Genomic DNA, 19,996 nt, shown 5'->3' with positions numbered 1-19,996 from the left:
CCTGGTTTTGAATTTGGTTGGTATTAATAAAGGTAAATTGATGTACTGTATATGGTAAAATGTTTAAATGCATATTTGCTATGGTTAACTTGGAGTGTAAGTATATGTAAGTATTATATGGTATGTATAAATGTTGTTGTGTATTTTATGCAGGTTGTTTTTTTGGTGAAAAGCACTTTTAGCTTTCCCCCTACAAAACAACTTTTAAAGAGGGGAGGTGTTACATAACAGCACTGATGTTACCTGTCTGTCATGGGTTTGGAGGGAAAGTTCCATCCTATGGGGAGTGGAAGGCGGGACATCAGGAGGAGGGGCTGTACTGTATAAATATGTGATGCCTGTGTGGTGAAGAGGAGATGCTGAGACAGACTGTGAGACACTGGGAGGGACGAAGCAGCAGCTGGGGAAGAAGAAGCTGTTGTGGGAGTCTGTGTGTCTGACAGGGTACTACTGTGTGTCAGAGTACCAACCTGAAAGGTTCAGGGGTCTGTTGGTTAGCCAGAACTGATGGGTTCAGGGTCTGTGCTTTAAGTTAAAGGTTCTAGGTGAACCAAACTGTATGCTGGTGTGTGTGAAAATAAGCCACGTTACTTTATTTTATACACCTGATTGTTTATTTTTCCCTGTGTGTATTTAAAATAAACCTTATTCTTTATTTGTTTAAAAATCCATCCCTGGTCTGTGTGACTTCTTGTAGGGAATGGTTGGTGGCAGCTTAGTGTAACTGTGTGACATATCCCAGTAGGTCTGGGTTTGTCACACTAATGTGCGGATGTGGTTGTGTCTGGCTTGAGATCAACATTCCCCCCCCCCCCAATTTTCAGCCCCACTAGGTGGGACTCTGAACCTTGCATGCATGACGTCTCCCCCACATGCATGTGACTCCTCCCCCCCCCCGGAGTGGGGTTCTGCCATGACTGAAACCAAAAGGTCTGAAAGAAATCACTGTGGATGCACAGAGGAGGGACAAAGTCATGTGTGCCCATACAGGCACACACGTTAGAGGGAACCTTACTTGAGATCATGAAATTCTTTGACACAATACCTTGTCCTCTTCCGTATGGAAGGGGTAAACCTCTTGGCTGAAAATTAGCAACTCATAACAGTTTTCTTTCACTGTTGAGAACCAGGGATCTGCCACAAGATGTGGACTCTCGAGCTTGTTTCTAGCTCTCACTGCCATGTAGCTTGATAGAACAGTGTGGATTTACCTCATATATTTTCAAGAGGCTGCATTTCTTTCCCATTTATTTGATTCATCCTCATTCTTTTTCTTAAGATTTCTTGCACCTAACGCTCAAACTAATACTTCATAGAGTAGAGGTTATCTCCGTTGTTTAAATGTGCCACATGGAGTTAACACCTCTAAAATGAGCTATCTGATTTGGCAGACTGGATCAGTCTCTTAACAAGAGGTCGCTTTTAGAGACTTTCAGTGTGGCATGAAATTGTGGCTTAATTTCTACTGGAATGGACTTAGAAATGAAGCCACCATTTCATGGAACACTAGAAGTCTCCAATTATTTCCCAAGGCTGGAAAAGAAAGCAATGAAAGCACGTTCAGATTTCTGAATGCCCTTTAGATCATCACGAAAGAAATCTAAAATGTAAACTGTGTCATTGATTACCATATTAACTTCAAAAATTTACAAATCTGTTACTTATTCCAAAGGGCTTTATTGATTTGGTTGACTCTCCTTCCAAGAAAAGAACTCTATGGGTTGCAACCCAGAACATAAAAAAAGCACTCTTTATGGAACTTGGATTCTTTGAATTCTTCTCCAAGTCACAAGCTTGCAAACTGCTTTTCTCAGGGCCACCCTAAATTCTGTGTTTCGCAGGCTGTAGATGAAGGGGTTTACCATGGGAGCCAGGATTGTGTAGAAAACAGAGAAAACTTTGTTCATATCTCTCAGTGCATTGGTCTTTGGTAAAATATACACAATGATCAGAGTTCCATAGAAAATTGTGACCACAGTAAGATGAGAGGAGCAAGTAGAGAAGGCTTTTCTCCTACTTGTAGTTGAAGGGATTTTCAAAATAGTGGTGATGATGCAAACATAGGAGACCATGGTCAACAGCAGTGGTGGCACTGTGCATGCAGAGCCTAAAACTGACATCAATGTTTCTGTTTGTTGAGTGTCACTACAGGAAAGCAGTAACAATGGTGAGTAATCACAAAAGAAATTGTCAATTTCATTGGGACCACAAAATTTTAGTTGTGAAGCAAAGAATGTCGTAAATGCTGAAGCCACAAAGCCAGTTATCCAAGTAGCTAAGGATAGTTGAAAACACAACCTGCCATTCATAATGGTCACATAATGTAGTGGCCTGCATATGGCTAAATACCGGTCATAGGACATCGCAGACAAGAGATAACACTCAGTACATGCAAGAGAACCAAAGAAATAGAACTGGAGAAAACACCCAGTGAAAGAAATCCCATGGTAGTGGCTAATGAAACTGACCAAAATCCTAGGGAGAATTGTTGACGTGTAGAAGGACTCCAAAACAGATAAGTTCCCAAGGAAGAAGTACATTGGCTTGTGCAGGTGATGCGTAATCAGAACTATTGTTGCTGTAAGGATGTTTCCACCTATTGTTATTATATAGACTACTAGAAACACTAAAAAGAGGAGACTCTCCAGTGCAGGAACAGACTTGAAGCCTAGGAGGAGGAATTCTTCCACCAAGGTGTCATTGCCTTTTTCTCTTTTTGTCATCAGTTGCTTCATCCAGTGAACAAACAGCTGCTAGGATAAAAACCACAGTCATAGGTGCGCATGGAGTGATACCTAAATATAAGCTTTAAAATCTGGCTGGCCCCCCAAATGTGTGTGAAGAGTGCCTGTAAGCTATATTTAATTTCTCTGGTGTATTGATGAAAGCATATTGAAGGTATTAGGCTGGGTCTAGACTTAGTTATACTTAGAGTAGATCTGCAACAATCAATAGGAGTTAGATGGTTGTTGTAGGTTTTTCGGGCTGTTTGGCCATGTCCTGAAGGTTTTTCTTCCTAATGTTTCGCTAGTCTCTGTGGCTGGCATCTTCAGAGGACAGGAATTAGAACTCTGTCTGTATTCTGGTGTCATGTAGTAAGATGCCAACCACAGGGACTGGTGAAACGTTAGGGGGGAAAAACCTTCAGGACACGGCCAAACTGCCTGAAAAACCTACAACAACCTTTGGATCCCAGCTGTGAAAGCCTTTGAGAATACAATAGGAGTTAGATTTTATTTTTTCACAGTGAAGTCTAGAGAGCATCCTTGATTTTTTAAATATAGGTTTAAACATAACATTATCATATTGAAAAAGCAAAGGAAAAGGGGAAAGAAAAAGGGGAAACAGAGAAAAATAAAAAGCAAAATGCAATACAGTAGTGTCTATACACAGGCTTTTATGAAAGATTTCAAAATATCAAAATTACTCCATACATTAATATATTGATGATTTTGTAGGGTCATCTGGCCACTGGATTACTGGTGGTGTGCATTTAACTCTCCCAGTGTTGCAAAATCTATCCTTTTGCAATTGTAAGAGCATGGACAATCCATCTATGCTGGAGAGTGGTTAATCTCCCAAAAGCAGGTATATAGGTTAAAGGTACATAAACATCAACAAAGATCAAAGAAAGGTTTAGTACAAAATAAATGCAAGTAGTAACTCCTCTCCAAAAGGAGCTTACGACTAGACATAGCCATAGCATTAAACAAGGCCTACCTCGAAAAAATGACAGAGCCAACCATTAGACAATTGGTTCAGAGCTTTCCTAAACAGATATTGTGGTGCCCAATATCGTCTAAATAAAATATTTTGTTGAATGAGTTTTAGCTTAAAATCTATAAATATCTCAGATAAGCTGGTACATGCTGTCTTTCAATGATTAAGCAAAATAACATGATCTGTTTTCTTGTTCCATTCAAGTCTGAGACTGTGTGCATCATATTTATTAGATTATTATATTAGATTAGGCATCCTTCAGTCTTGAGAGACTATGGTAACGTGCTCTGTATGGAGGACTTGGAACAACATATAGTGTGGCTGAGGAGGCCAATTCGAGAGTGACAGTCCCTTCCACACTGAAGACAAATATAATCTGTCCCCTGTACAGCTCCCTGATTTTGCTGGTTCTGGGTCTGCTGGACAAGGGTCTCTTCAAATTGGGAGATGCACCGTCTGCCTCCATATTTATTAACTGAGAACAAATAGTTATAAAGAAATAATTTCTTTTCTTGGGCTAATTCAATAAGAATTTCCAAAAATCCAGGAGACTCTGAAGCATGCAAGGCTACTGGACCATACTTATATATCAACTGGTGCTGTATAATGGGGGTTACATTAATCATGAAGACTAATATAGGTTTCATTGATTTCAACATTTTAAATAGGACTAAGTCTGGATTTACTGCTTTAGTAACAAATACTGATGAGTATTACCATCAGAACCTGTAATAGTAGTGGTGTAGCACTGCATGAAATATGAGAAACTCACTTGCAATGCATATATGCCATCACTGAGTGTGAGGCAGAACCTGAAACAGAGAGGTCAATCAGACCAAGAGGTCTTAACCTCTTGTGGCTGAAATCCTGTTACTTGGTGTACTATGTCATGACTAGAATTTGCTCATTAAATCAATAGAACTTACAGAGGAATTCACTCATCAAATTCCCACTAATTCAATGACCATACTTTAGTTATGCTTCACTGCACTAAGCAAGAGGATTTCAATCACTGTTAATTACATTCAGAAGAAATTAATGATCCTATTAGCAAAGTTAACATAAGTGACTTCCTTTTCCAGATAAGTAACTCCAAGTTCCAAGTTTAAGTTTATTGTATTGGCTAAAAGCCATCACAATTGATTGAGATACAAATATGATCATGTAAAATCATGATGAAATCACAAACATATAAAATAATAATAGGCCTATCTACAGGAGGAAAGATTTTTTTAAAAGGGGGGGGGAGAGAAAAACAGGGGAACACCCATGGGTGACCCTTCATATCTGGAAGTCTCCCGCACAATTGATTGTGATGGCTCTCAGGAAATTAGTGCGATGTTTCTGATCGCTTTTGCAAGCAGCGCTGTTCTGTATGTAACATATGGGTTACAGTCTGAAAGTAACCTGCCCACCTTTATCTGAGGGATTTCCTCCTGTAGGCCAGCAAAAATGTTTCCCAGGAATTTTTCTCTAGGGTTTTGACAGAACCAACAGTTAAGTAAATAGCAAACAACATCCTCTATCTCACCTGCTCCGCAAACACACAGCCTTAGATGCTTAGGGACATTCATGTACTTGATGTCTAAGACAGAAGTTGGCATGGTTTGGAAATGAGGTTGTGTGAATGCGGTTCTCAGGGAGGCAAAAGGAAGTGTATGTAAGTATTGCGCCCTTGAGTGCTTTGTTTTCAGCAGATGGTACCAGTGAGAGAAATTTGAAGAGTCTATTAAGACTAAGTCCTGGTCATTATCCAATTTGTAGATCCAGTACCTCAACGTATAAGTAATTAAATAAGCATTAGACCACAGAATAAATAATAGGAGGTCAGAGTCCAGACACAGAAATTCTTGGAAAGGTAACTGAAATATGAAGAAACTCTACGTTATCCTTTTAAAATTAGCATTATTTATTTATTTATTTATTTATTTATTTATTTATTTATTTATTTATTTATTTATTCAATTTATATGCCGCCCACACTACCCAGAGGTCTCCCAAAAGAGCTGTTTCATGTTCCAGCTAGGCACTGATCTCATCATCCACACAGTTTCAGACAATGTTCAATGCTCAGAGTTCAAGACTGGTAACTACACTCAAAGTCTCTCCCTGCCGTTCCCTCAGTTTTCATGTTGTGCTCTGTTCAAGTCTACTGCAGCCTCCAAAACATTTTCTGCTTTTGGGATACACATTCTTCTGGACAGGGTTTGAGCATATTTCTTCCAGCTTCCACTCTGCTGAAAAAGGTTCATGCAGAGTTGCTGAGAGGTAGGTGATATTCTGCACACATCCAGTTTAACAAAGTTTAAATAGACTGTTCTGACTGTATATTATTTTCATTGGCCAAAATCCTGTGGCAAAGTACCAAAAGTAGTGGGGGGAGGGTTTCAGTCAGTCAAAACTGAGACTGAGGTAAATCTGACAAGACATTTAGAAATTGATGCACCAGTTAATCACACACACAAGTACCAATACCTTTAAGTATTAAACAGATGGCCTACAGTTAATAATGTTAAGCTACTCGTAGTTCTATTATGGAGTAACAATTACATAAAATAATATTTCAAGACAGCTCAGTGGTTTAGGTTTCTGGCTGTGAAGCCAGAGGTTGGGAGTTTGATTCCCTGCTGTGACAGAGCCTGGATGATGCATAGGATCCATTCCAGCTCTGCAGTTGTAAGGTTATTATTATAAGACAAGCAAAATAACAGGCTCTGTGAGACATAGCCACTCAACATTCACTGACAGATTTTCAATACTTGGAAACAAAAGAGTGAAAACTATAAAAGCACGTTCATGTCCTTTCAAAGAGTGTCGTTCAAGTGAGCAGATGAACAGAAAAGACTCTCAAAACTGCACATGAGAACAAATGAATAGAAACTTATCTCAAAACTATACATGAAAACAAACATCATTCCCATGATTTAACCTCACTAGTGCCATTTGGTATGTTAATCGGTACAAATAAAGCAAAGGGAGTCAACCTTTTTTGGCAAGACTTCCAGAATTCAGAATAGCCCAAAAGTTTTCTCTAGCAGACATTAATGGGCAATATGTGGCCTTCTCAAATTTTGTAAGTGGACATCAACCCTAGCCAGAATAGCCAATGGTGAAGGTTGATAGGAGTTGCATTCTAACAACATCTGTAGGGTGACAAATTATTGACTCCTGCTCTTGAGTGATATTTTGACTCTGTAACCTGAACATACAACTCCTATCTTGCTGTATTCAGTATGCAGCAGTGAACAAGAAACACAACCATTTGAGGAACTAAACCTCTTGACACGATCTCTTACTCCTAGTTGGTCTGGAATATTTGTCAAGAATCTCATCTGTCACATGCTCTTAGAAGACTAAGTCCTGGTCATTATCCAATTTGTAGATCCAGTACCTCAACGTGTAAGTAATTAAATAAGCATTAGACCACAGAATAAATAATAGGAGATCAGAGTCCAGACAAAGAAATTCTTGGAAAGGTAACTGAAATATGAAGAAACTCTACGTTATCCTTTTAAAATTAGCATTAAAACACCTATCCCAAATGCAAAATTAAACACAGGGTGAGAGAGTGTTGGTGTTTTTCTACACCGCAGCCTTATATGCAGTACTTTGTGACAACACAAGGCATTGTGCTGCAGAAGAAAAAGACGGTTGCTTGCACCACCACCAGCACAAATTCATGCAACACAGCTAACAGCCTTGACAGCTAGATCTTAATTTAACACTGGTGATTTCAATTTTGCAGTGATGGTTTTTAGTCCAAATATTAAATGCATTATCCAAGGTGCTGAAATTTTCGGGGGGATAGGTTCTGAAAGGTTAAGAGTAAAAACAAAACAGATTCAGAATAATTAGAATCGCCAATCTCCCTGGCTCCCAAAGAAACAAGGAATGACGGGGAGCCCACAAGAAACACTATAGCCCTGTCTTCCTATTCTTCACTGCCACTTGCTCACATTCTGCCTGACACCTGCTTACCATGTGCTCACTCAGATACTTTAACACAGTAGTAGGGCTAGTGTCTGTAGTGTGAGTATAACAACACATGATACTTACTTGCATATCCGTCATGGTTTGCTCCCCCTTCTTTCTATTCACATGGTGGTCAGGGGTCTTCCCAAGTAATGCTGTCTGGGATGCAGTTAGAGAAAGAGTTCAATGAGTCACAAAGTCAGCCTAGACCAGCAAAAAGCAACTATCACTCTGACACCGAAGTGGAGTGGGAAGATGGGAATAACTCAGAGGGAATGGCTCCAGGTGATTTGATGGTAGTACCTCCCAGTATTGACTGTCTCACTCTGGCATACAGAGAGCTGTAAAGGTCTGAGCCATGTAGTCTAGTCTGATTGTTTATGGCTTTTAAGAGTCTCAGTAAAGCTATTTCCATTTCTTCTTTATATGTGAAATGTGATGGACCCTCCATAGGGAGAGCTTCTGGAACATATTCTGCAGCACCTAACCAGTTTTATGATGGTTCTACTCATCAACATAAAATCCCATCAGTAGGTTATGAAACCAGCAGAATATTTACAATAGGTCCTGAGAGAAGTCAAGCTCCCAATCTGATGATTTTGTAACACTCCTAGATTTCTCTCTCTCTTTCCCCCTCTCTGAGTATCTTTCACAAATATCTTTGTTCCTTCAAATAAGCTTTGACTTCTTCCCTCAGCATTTCAGGAGAGCTAGATTAGATATGAATAAATCCTATGGTAATTTCCCATTTCTTTCACCAAACATGTGACTCCAAAATATGCCTGGCATTCCAGCTTGTATACTCTGTCTGCATCTTTTGTGTATTTATTCTTCTTCTGAGGAGACACAATTTCTCTGGACATTTCCTCTGTAGAGAATTCTATTAGGCATTCAGTCTCAAAGCATGTAGGGGGAAAAGCCTGCTGAAACAAACAGTTTTGTCTCCTCAGAGACTTCCAACCTTTTAAATGTGGTTCTGTTTTATTTTTGTTTTCCTTATCTCTGTAATTTGGAAGAAAAACCTCATGGCACTTCTTTATTTGGAGTCCCTTGGGCCTTCTTTTTAGTGAATTAGTTGATTTAATTGGACGTGAGCGATGCTTATTGGACAAGGCATTTGTGGTAACTCTTATTTTTCTCATTATTTTTCCTTTAGATGCTACAAAGCAATTGAGCAATATCTTTAATTCCAGCTATTATAACTGACTGGTAAGATATGTAAAAGCAGTGGTGGGATTCAGCCGGTTCGCACCGGATCTACAGAACTGGTACCTAACATACTATCAGTTCTGCAGAACCATTTGGCGGCCTGAATTCCACCACTGAACGTAGACCTTGGGAGTGGTTCCTTCGGTCCCTCCCTGAGATTCCAGAGCGCTGAGCGGCGAGAGCGGGGAGGGAAGACCCAGGCAACATGTATGTCTGTGTTCACACGCACTGTAGAAGGGGCGGGAGCAGCGGCAGCAGCAGCAGCAGCAGCAGCAGGAGGAGGAGGAGGGCATGTATTCAGTGGCACCAGCTGTCCCAAAAAGAAGAAGGGAGGGGGCAGATACTGGGGTAGGCTAGGTGGGATGGCAAGAGAAGGAGACCAGCACTGCTGCAGCCCTCAGCCCAGACACGAGGAGCGGCGGCCAAGGCTTCTGTAAGAGCCGCCGCCTGCTATATCTCCAGGCTTGGCCTACGTTGCTCCCTGGGGAGCAGATGCTTCCTCCTCTTCCTTCTGGCTTTTGCTGCCGCCGCCTCAGGGGAACACTGCCTGCGGTGGAGGTTGGGGCGGTGCGGATGGCAGCCCTGAGAAAAGACCTGTTCATCCTCTTCACCAAGTTGCGGGTGGCTGTGGGGAGAGGAGAGTGTTGCCCGCTTCCCCCACCCCCTTCCTTCTTCCAAACTCTCACAGATCTGGTTCTCAGTTTCCACTGAGTTGTGTGAGTGTGGGTGTGCATGAAAGAGGTCTGTTTGACCTCCCCCCTGAGAATAACTGTTCCCATCACCCTTGTGGGGTATCTAGTTCGATTTAGGGTCATGTCCTGTCCGCAGTAGAGTCGGTATAACTCTCAGCGCAGACTCCGCCCAGGGAATGGGTCTATGTGACCTTTGTTATCGTTTTGCTGGGCTCCCAGATGAGGGCTGTTTGTTTTAATGCCTGCCTGCCTCCCTCAGGCCTGTTCTGCTCTTCTGGTCTTTATTTATTTATTTATATCTCTCCCATCTGGTCTGGTCAACCACTCTGAGCGGCTTACAATAAATTATACAATAAACCATAGAACATACAAAAAAATACAATAGACCATAAAGATTTAACAAACAAACTGTGGCACATACAATAATAAAACAAAAAATAAATAATAAGAAAAAGAAATTAAGTATTGACAGGAGGGAAGGCCTGAACATACAACCATGTCTTTAGTTGGCTCTTAAAGGTGCCCAGTGTAGGGGCCGCACAAATTGTTGGAGGAAGGCTATTCCAGAGGCGAGGAGCCACGGCCGAGAAGGCCCGGTTTCATGTTCTTTCCTTCCGGGCCTCTCTTGGCGTTAGGCTCCTCCAGGTGTACCCCCAGGCTGCGGACCCCACTCTTTGCGGCCAGGGCCACCCCCCAAAACATGAGGGGGCCATCGAAGCCACCATCCACAGGGCCGCCCACCCTCAGACCTCCGTCTTGTCCGGGTTCAGCCTCAGCCCATTCTCCCGCATCCATTGCAGTACGGCCTCCAGGCAGCGCTGGAGGGACAGGACGGCATCACCTGCAGTTAGTGAAAAGGAGATGTAGAGCTGAGTTTCATCAGCATATTGATGACACGATGCTCCACACCCCCTGATGACCCCACCCAGTGGCCTCATATAGATATTAAACAGCATTGGGGAGATAATCGACCCCTGTGGAACCCCACAATTGAGACTCCACGGGGCCGAGACACTCTCCCCAAGCTGTACTCTCTGGGGGCGGTCCCCCAAGAAGGAACGGATCCAGGCAAGAGCCAGGCCACCGATGCCCAACTCGGAGACCCTCCCCAGGAGGATATTGTGGGCGACGGTATCGAAGGCCGCCGAGATGTCGAGGAGGACCAACAGAGACATTTTACCCCTATCAGCCTCCCTCAACAGGTCATCATACAGGGCGACCAATGCCGTCTCTGTACCGTGGCGCAGCCTGAAGCCCGACTGATCCAGGGCATCTGTTTCATCCAAATATGCTTGAAGCTGGTCAGCCACCACCCTCTCGACCACTTTGCTCATGAAAGAAACATTGGTGACGGGCCTATAATTGCCAATTTCGTCCGCCGCCAAACTAGATTTCTTTCTTATGGGCCTAATGAGTGTCTCCTTGAGGGCAGAAGGAAACCTGCCCTCAAGGAAAGACCCATTTATTATTGCAGTGGCCCATTCTGTTGTTATCGGTCTGGCTGCTTTGATTAGCCAGGCTGGACAAGGGTCCAAGGAGGAGGTGGTGGCTTGACAGCGATCAAGCACCCTGGCCACAGAATCAGGCGTTAAGTAGCTTTCTCCCATTCTTTTCCACTCTCCCCTGCCTCTTCGCCCCCGACCCTGTCCCGCATAAACACCTGCTGCTAGGCCTTCATCCCCTGCCCCACCAGCCCAAAATTTGAGGTTTATTTTAAGAGTTTGACCTGCAAGAATTGAGCCCCACCCCAACCCATCCTCATTTCTTGAAAAGGGTGTTCAGCGCTTTTTCCCCCCCTTTTGAAATTCTCACTAAAAAAAAAGTCCAAATATGGATTTGTTTTTATTTGGATGAAATGAAAGTGACAGTTTTGGCAAGACGGGGATGGTGGTTCCCTGTAAGGATGGACAGATCCAGGTTAGAGACTTAATACTTTGGGCTCTCCAGAGGTACCTGAGAACCAAAGAAAAGGTAAGGGATGATTTTGGCTGCAACACAGTAGTTGAGTCACCTGGTGCAGCGCCTATGTGCAAGGTGATTGTGTGCATCTTTTCAGTGGTGTATATACATGTTTTGAAGGGGAACATATTGCAAGTCACTGAGTGGCCTTTTTATGTAGATGAGAGACGGCAGACAGCTGTCAAAAATGACATTGCAGCGTAAACTGAGAGATATGATTGGGATGTTTATAACCCACAGATTGATGTGTTCCAGATGTCTCTAGGAAGTGTTGCCCAACCAGTTTTGACAAGATAAAGGGCTGGAGATTACATTTACAGTATCTCTTTGAACAAAATTGCCAAATATTTTTATATGGATTTTTAAAATTCCGAGTTTGATTTACAGCCCTATTTAGCTAACCTCCTATATTAATCTAAATGTACTAGTAGGGTGAGTTGTGCCAGAAAATTCAAAGTTGATAGAGATATTTTCTTCACTAAGCACAGGAAATGTCAGAGTTAAGAACCACATGAAAGATAAAAGGCTGGCATTGCTTCAGTCATGTGTCACTTTCCTCAGCATCCTCAAGGACCACAGCTAAAAAAGAGTTAGAGTTGATTAGGCCATTCCACTGGTTGGCCTCTTCATTCTGGTCCGCTGTTCATGGATAGAAAATATTTGATAAAAGCAAAGAAAATTGCAAGTGAGGATGCCAATCAAACAACAATATGGAAATATCTTCAATAACTGTTTGTCAGGTATTTAATATTAAAAATCTTCCTTTAAACATCTAGTTGTCTGTACCTCTTTTACTGTTCTTATTGCAGTATTTAATGTGTGAATTATTAAACTACCTTTCGGTATATCTTTTGGTATAGTTAAAATGGTCATTAGGACATAGAACCTGTTGTTAATTAATTTGAATCCCACCACTGTGTAAAAGCAGTAGTGTATCTCTACTCTTACAGAACATGGAGTCACCTGAAGGATATGTGTCCCCACAATGCCACCCTGCCACCATCTTGGGGGGGACGTAAATGTATACCATAGATTGGGTGATTCAGGCATACAAGCATGGGTGGCCTTCTGAGGCAGCCTCAGGGATGACCAACCTTGATTCATGAGACTCTTCCCAAATTTTGAGCTGGCCATGGCAAGGTTGACCATATGCTCTAGTGCAGGGGACTTGCCTAGCCTAAACTGGAGAGGGGCCTGGTCGGTACACCTCCCCCTGTTCTTAGTTTTGCTGCACTACCATAAGCACCATCTAATATCAGGGATTTAAATAGTGAAGAAAGTTGTGGCCCAGGTTTGAACTCAACTCTTGTGTCTGCTTCTTTATTTACTGTTAGGGGCAGAAATTTGGACTTCTGATAGTGGAGTTGGAGCAATCCCAAGTTTACAAGATTGCATCAGGTGTGTTAGTGTGTACATATATAGTTATTGGTCATTGTGCATACACCAAATATTCACAGTTGTGGAAATAATTTGTCTGATAGCACGAATGAAACAGCACACTCCCCATGAAAGTCAGACACTTTTAGAAAAGAAATGGCCTTCAAGAAGATATTTCTGTGGTGCATCAGTGTCCTCTTACCATTACTTGCCACAGCTGAAGGTAAGAAACACCGCCTGTTAAATTTTTAAAAATCTTTTTTTTGGGGGGGATGGATTATCTGTGTTGTATATTTTGGTCCTAAATCAATTGCAGATGGGTCACATTGAAGTCAATATGAAAAGTTAATCACATTTAACTGACCACCCAGATATATAAAGCTAAAAATAAGGCTTATTCCTAGATAAATGGTTTCACATTTATTGCCTAATTTAGCTGTAAGGTTGTTCCTTAACAATGTTCAGCTCAATTAGACAATAATTCTAAACCATTTGTTGGGGAACAAGCCTTTGAAATCAAAAGAACTAATTTTTAAATAGGTATTAGTAGTTGTTGTAGGTTTTGTGGGCTCTTTGGCCGTGTTCTAAAGGTTGTTCTTCCTGATGTTTCGCCAATCTCTGTGGCCAGCATCTTCAGAGGACTGGAGTAGGAACTCTGTCCATGCTCTGTTGCTGTTTGTTGGATAGTTGAGTATTTATAGATGTGAGAACAGCTATTGTCCTTTTCAGGAGATATGGTGATGATGGTGATCAGCATGTTTTTGTTGTGGATATATTGTTGTGATAAGGGGGAGAGATTATCTGTCACTGTGATTGATGGGTGTCTTTAGCTGGTACAGTCAATGTAACAACAGAGGGGAGTGGGACCCCTTGACTACTTACTGTTTAGGGAGTAGACAGTGTCTGCTAGTAATAACCCAACTTCCTCTCTTTGATGTAGCAGCCTTTAGTGTCTCACGGGGAAGGAGAAAAGAGAAGATTCTGACATAGGACATACTAGTGACAGGCTCAGAGAACCACTATGGTTTGAGATCCCCATTCTCTCCCTCTCTCCCATTTTTTCTAATCCACCCATTTGTCTCTGCTCTTCAGGGCTATCTACAAATTCTCATGGACCATGCGTCTTCCCCTTCATCTACAATGGAAAGTCCTACTCATCGTGCACAACAGCTGGGACAGTAGGTGGAAAGCTCTGGTGCCCCCTCACTAGCAACTATGATGTAGATCCCAGATGGACTTACTGTCACCCCTCAGGTAAGAAAACACACATAGTCTGTGGCCTCCTAACATTTCCCATTCTTAGCTCTTGTGATGTGTGTCAAACGAGAAGAATGCAAGTTGGAGCAGTAAAATTATCCAGGTGGTAATTTTGGTAATTAAAGACTAGAGATGGGGATATTCGTATTTGTATACAAATACGAATATATCCCCAATGCAGCTGGACCTAACAAAGGTCTGGCCCCTAGGACCAGACCGTCCATTCACGCATCCTGTTGCAGCGCTGGTCCCACCCATCTTGCCAATGGCAACCCGAATTCCGTTCTCTCCCACTCAACTGGCCATGCAGCAGGCATGTGGGGAGACTCATCCTCCCACCCCTTGCCCGGAGTGGCTAGCTCAGTGGGAAGAGATCAGAGCTCTGGGTGCCATTGGCAGAATAAACGAGACCAGTGCTGTGGGAAGACACGTGAGTAGATGGTCAGTCCCGGGAGCCAGGCCCTCATTAGGACCAGCTTTGATGGGAATATTTGTATTTTTATATAAATATGAATACCTCCATCTCTATTAAAGACCCCACCCACCCCGCATGGGGGAGGAATCTGGATTTTTTAAAAAAGTCCTGTGTAGAATAACCCCTTCACAGATTGCTGCCTTGTTGTGTTGAAGGGGCTTGAGTAATTCAGAGAAGCTATGGGCTATGCCATGCAGGGACACCCAAGAAGGACAGGTCATAGTGGAGAGTTCCAACTAAATGCAATCCACCTGGAGCAGGAACTGGCAAGCCACTCCAGTCTCTTTGCCAAGAAAACTCCATGGACAGAAACAAAAGGATAAAAGATATGACACTTGGAAGATGAGCCCCTCAGGTCGCAAGGTGTCCAACATGTTACTGAGGAAGAGCGGAGGACAAGTACAAGTAGCTCCAGAGCTAATGAAGTGGTTGGGCCCAAGCCAAAAGGATGCTTAGCTGCGGACGCATCTGGAGGTGAAAAGAAAAACCGATGCTGCAAAGAAAATGACTGCATAGGAACCTGGAATGTAAGATCTATGAACCTTGGGAAGCTGGATGTGGTCAAACAGGAGATGGCAAGAATAAACATTGACATCCTGGGCGTCAGGGAACTAAAATGGATGGGAATGGGTGAATTCAGTTCAGACAACTATCATATCTACTATTGTGGGCAAGAATCCCATAGAAGAAATGGAGTAGCCCTCATAGTCAACAAAAGAGTGGGAAAAGCAGTACTGGAATACAATCTCAAAAATGATAGAATTATTTCAATACAAATCCGAGGCAGACCTTTCAACATCATAGTAAGCCAAGTTTATGCACCAACCACTGATGCTGAAGAGGCCAAAATTGACCAGTTCTATGAAGACTTACAACACCTTCTAGAATTGACACCAAAGAAAGATGCTCTTCTCATTATAGGGAACTGGAATGCTGAAGTAAGGAGTCAAGAGATAAAAGGAAGAACAGGTAAATTTGGCCTTGGAGTTCAAAACAAAGCAGGCCAAAGGATAATAGAGTTTTGTCAAGAGAACAAGCTGGTCATCACAAACACTCTTTTCCAACAACACAAGAGGCGACTCTACACATGGACATCACCAGATGGGCAATACCAAAATCAGATTGATTATGTTCTCTGCAGCCAAAAATGGAGAAGCTCTATACAGTCAGCAAAAACAAGACCACCGATGCTGAGGAGACTGAAATTGACCAATTCTATGAAGACTTACAACTGCTTCTAGAACTGACACCAAATAAAGATGTTCTTGTCATTATAGGGGAATGTAGTACCAAAAATGTAGTACTAAAGTAGTACCAAAATCAGATTGATTATGTTCTCCGCAGCCAAAGATGGAGAAGCTCTATACAGTCAACAAAAACATGACCTGGAACTGATTGTGGCTCTGATCATCAGTTTCTTATAGCAAAATTCAATTTTTGAATTCAATTACTGAAGAAAATGGGAAAAACCACTGGGCTACACAGGTATTGTTATTGTTGTTTAGTCATTTAGTCGTGTCTGACTCTTTGTGACCCCATGGATGCCAGGCCCTTCTGTCTTCCACTGCCTCCTGGAGTTGGGTCAAATTCATGTTGGTTTCATGTGGAAACAAACGTAGAATAAATGACAAAACAGAATTTCAGCCACTAAAAAGGAAATCTGAAATCTAGGGTATTCAAGTTGACAGCTTTCTATTCTCTCTTTCTATTTTCTGTTCTCCAGTATTTCAGGTCTAATGTCTAAGAAATGGAAGGTGATTCCGAATCTGACCAGGAGCCTTAACTTGCCTAGAACTCATCAGTGGCCATACGTAAATCATCACACAGTGTAATATGTCATGTGTTGTTGTTCATCTGAGGTTGAATTGACCTAATTTTCAGATTTGCTAAGGATGAAAAGATTTTTGCTATGTCCTGATATGTAAAACCATAGAATTCAAAGAGGGCATACTTTCTTTTTCACATCATAATATTAAAGACAGCCAGACAAACAGGTAAGTGGGTGCTTAATCAAAAATGCGTAACCTGAACCTATTGTACCAGGCACATATAATGGAAATACAGAAATGACTAGAACAGACCTATTGCTAGGAAAATGGGGTGGACCAATAAACAAAGAGGAAGATCTAACATTAGATGAGTTGATTCTATAAAGAAAGCCACAGCTGTTAGTTTGCAAGATCTCAGCAGAACTTAATGGAAAAGACAATATTGCTTGGAAGGGGCCTGGCAACAGGAAGAGAGACCAATCTAATGTGAGTTACTGTTGAGTTGCAAGATCTCAACAGATCTCTTAGTGACAGGACATCTTGGAAGTCACTAACTCATATAGAGTGAAAAAGGTGGATGGAAACAGTTAATTGGCCACCCTTCTGTCTCCCCAACCTTCCCCCCAATGTTCTCCCCTCATGCTGCAGATGTCCTTGGCTGCAGTTGCTACTGTATCCTAACTCCTGAATAAACTGGGTAAGATTACTCCTGAGTAAACCTTACTTTAAGGTCATTCACTTTAAGATCCTCCACAAAGGAAAAAAAAAAGCAGTAATTTCAGAGTGATCTTCTGAATATTATTACCTAATTTTTAAAATATCTTTTTTTCACAGGTTGGAGTTAAAAATGTTTGTCCAGGAAGGAGTTAAATATTTTCTTTCACACTGAAAGAAACTTTTTCCCTAGGTATGCAAACTTTGTCTTATCAGGAGGGCTTCCCCCGGTAGGTCCAGTTACATCGGAGACCTCCTGGGGGTCTGATCATGGCAGCGGGAGAACCATTTTAAATTTCCCACCCTTTTCCGCCACCGCAACCAGACCCCCAGGAGGTCTCCGATGGCAGCGGGGAAGCCCTGAGAGCTTCAAAACAGCAGCACCTAACACTGCGGCAGAGGTCACACACAGTCACACACAGTAGAAATCGAAACCACAATGGTCTGCTCTGTACAGTCCTCCTTCTCCCAACGCTGACAAATGAAGAGGATGACGCAGGGCTTGGCAGCCTTTTAAAGGCTTCTTTTCCCAACCCAGTGATCCAAATTCTCATGGGGTTGCCTCCCCTCGGCAGCTCTGCACCTCCTGTATACTCCTGGACAATCTCCTTTAAGTAGCTAATTCTATGTATTCTTTTTTATATATAATGGAATGGCCAGTTATGAACCTCTCTCTATGTGAATTCTAAACTAAACATTTCATTCAATAAGTAAGTAAGTAAGCTAGCAAAGAAGCAAGCAAGCAAACAAGCAAACAAGCAAATAAACGTGATGGAACCTTCAGAAGAACTGTGTGCCAACATTGCACCTACAGAGCAGATCAAGCCATGTGCCAAATAAGCTGAACACTTTTGTCCCTGACACCCGAGTGGTACTTCTCATCCCAGTTACATGGCTAATATAAAAATAGGACATCCCATGCCTGATTGCCCTGGATTAGTGATATAAATGCTTTTGTGTCTCATTCTTTTATGCAGGTGCAACGATATGGAACATTCTTTTTCTTACTTTTGAGGTAAAGAAATTCCTGCAAAGGATGAGGAAAATGCAATCTGCTTTGCTTTTTGTTTTGTTTGTGGTTTAGGTTTTTTTTTTTAAAAAAAAAACTATTACTCTACTCATTTTGTGTGAAATGGTGCAATTCATGGAACTGTGAATTCGTCCAAAGTAGAGTGATTCCTACTTTGTTTAAGAATCTGAAGCATGGGATGGGTTGTTTGCATGTTTCTTAATAATCTAACAATGCTTGCTATATGTGTGGGTGGGTCATGCTTCTATTTTCCAAGGGAAAAGAAATATTATAAGCAAGTAATGGATACTCTGGGGGAAGTAAGTAAGAAGAATTCAGTTACAGTATATTCTTTCTGTCTCTAATGCCCATATCTCACATTATCACTTGGGATTTAAGCCTGTGACTAAAGCATCCCAAATGCCGAGATTGTGAAAATAAAAAAATATATTGACTCATGCTTTACTCACTTTGTGACTTCTGTGAGGGAATGTCTACCCCACATGGTCTAAGTGTTCAACATCTCTTTCTTTCTAAATTGTGACATAAGTTGCATGATTATGAAAACATTTGGTTTTTGTGCTACATCTTAAATCTACCTTATTTTCTCTGTCTTGGATCTAGAATCTGGCATACCAGTCTTATGTCCCTTGATCAGTTTGAGAGATGCAAATATGTAAATCACTGCCTCTGTCTACATCATCTTCACCCAAAGATGACAGAATTAATATACATACTATATGTGAGCTTCAAAACAATGGTATAGGAAGGCAGACATGCAATTGTAGAACAAGATATCTCTGAGGAACACACAGTCAGCTCTTGAATTTATTTTTAGTACCAAGACTAGAGTGTGCAGATGTATCTTCACACTGAGATATACTCCTGTTTTCACCAGAGATTTCTTGAATTCATAATCCATTGTAAAAGAAAGCCTAAGCTTTCTTTTAAAAGGATGTATCTACAGAAGTTCATATTAAAATATAGCAGTTAGTTATTAAAGTGTCAGAATGTTTTTGTCATATTTTTCATTCATGTTTTGGTTTTGCCTGACACGCTAGCACAAATTAACATGGCTACTGCTTCTAAAACTAGGCTTTTTTGGTGACCTTTATTGTTAGTAGCAATTCTTTGCAGAACTATTGTGCATCTCCTAGAGATCTTCCAGTAGTTCCCAGTCTACTTTTAGCTTATGTCCATGGCATAGTCTCAGTGAGAAGGAGTGCACTTTTTCACAGTCCTATATCTCTGTTCCATACTTATCTTGAAGCCTATCTAGAGAGTTCTGATAAACAAATATTTTCCCAACACAAATATGAACCAAGGCCACTTTGTCACAGGCTGACCTTCCTATCTTTTACCCTTTACTCAGAACAGAAAACCACTTTCTTTCCTACCCAAAGCAAACATGTTCACAGAGCTTTGCAAAACTCCTCAACACATCACATAGTGGTTTTGGAGGAATTCCTGCAGGAATATCAAGGGATTTTGAAGGCTTGAAGCTTGGTTTCCAGAAATTTGTTTGATGAAATCTGAAAATGTGATGGATACAAACATCCTATTTGGTAAATATTCTCCAAGCTAAAAGAGTAATGCTTGCAAAAAATAGCATATCTCACTGTGCCCATATGGAGCTCCCCATTCTTTAAGATACAGGTTCTTAACCTTGGGTTACTCAGGAGTTTTGGACTGCAACTCCCAGAAGCCTTCACCACTAACTGTGCTGGCCGGGGTTTCTGGGAGTTGCAGTTCAAAAACATCCGAGTAACAAAGGTTAAGAACCACTGCTTTAAGATTCTGAGTACATTCTTGCCATGCACCCCACCCCCCCGTTCAAGAGATA

The 19,996-nt window shown here is 41.7% G+C and overlaps 1 protein-coding gene and 1 long non-coding RNA gene across 5 annotated transcripts; one reads left to right on the top strand and one right to left on the bottom strand.

Annotated features, from left to right (window-relative positions):
* Positions 1 to 861: 861 nt before the first annotated feature.
* LOC110070265 (olfactory receptor 6B1) lies at positions 862 to 7,850 on the bottom strand. Of its 2 annotated transcripts, none has more exons than XM_078378041.1 (2): positions 7,777 to 7,850; positions 862 to 2,750 (listed from the first exon to the last, which is right to left on the bottom strand). In XM_078378041.1, exons 1-2 carry the CDS (start codon positions 7,789 to 7,791, stop codon positions 1,752 to 1,754), a joined length of 1,014 nt encoding a protein of 337 aa, XP_078234167.1. In that variant the 5' UTR covers positions 7,792 to 7,850; the 3' UTR covers positions 862 to 1,751. The 2 variants fall into 2 exon arrangements, with proteins under 2 accessions (XP_078234167.1, XP_078234166.1); XM_078378040.1 differs by having other exon boundaries at positions 862 to 2,753; positions 7,777 to 7,844.
* Positions 7,851 to 12,973: 5,123 nt separating this feature from the next.
* On the top strand, positions 12,974 to 19,214 carry LOC110089940 (uncharacterized). 3 transcript variants are annotated; one of them, XR_013537610.1, is made up of 5 exons: positions 12,974 to 13,152; positions 14,022 to 14,183; positions 16,385 to 16,655; positions 17,265 to 17,337; positions 18,122 to 19,214. It is a non-coding gene; the product is annotated as an uncharacterized LOC110089940 (long non-coding RNA). The 3 variants fall into 3 exon arrangements; XR_013537609.1 differs by having other exon boundaries at positions 17,265 to 17,378; positions 17,481 to 19,214; XR_012088685.2 differs by lacking the exon at positions 17,265 to 17,337.
* Positions 19,215 to 19,996: the final 782 nt, after the last annotated feature.

Source organism: Pogona vitticeps, chromosome 6, assembly GCF_051106095.1.
Source record: "Pogona vitticeps strain Pit_001003342236 chromosome 6, PviZW2.1, whole genome shotgun sequence".
Classification (NCBI taxonomy): Eukaryota; Metazoa; Chordata; class Lepidosauria; order Squamata; family Agamidae; genus Pogona; species Pogona vitticeps.
Note: the sequence above shows the minus strand (reverse complement) of the source record. Positions and strands in the feature narration are given on the sequence as shown.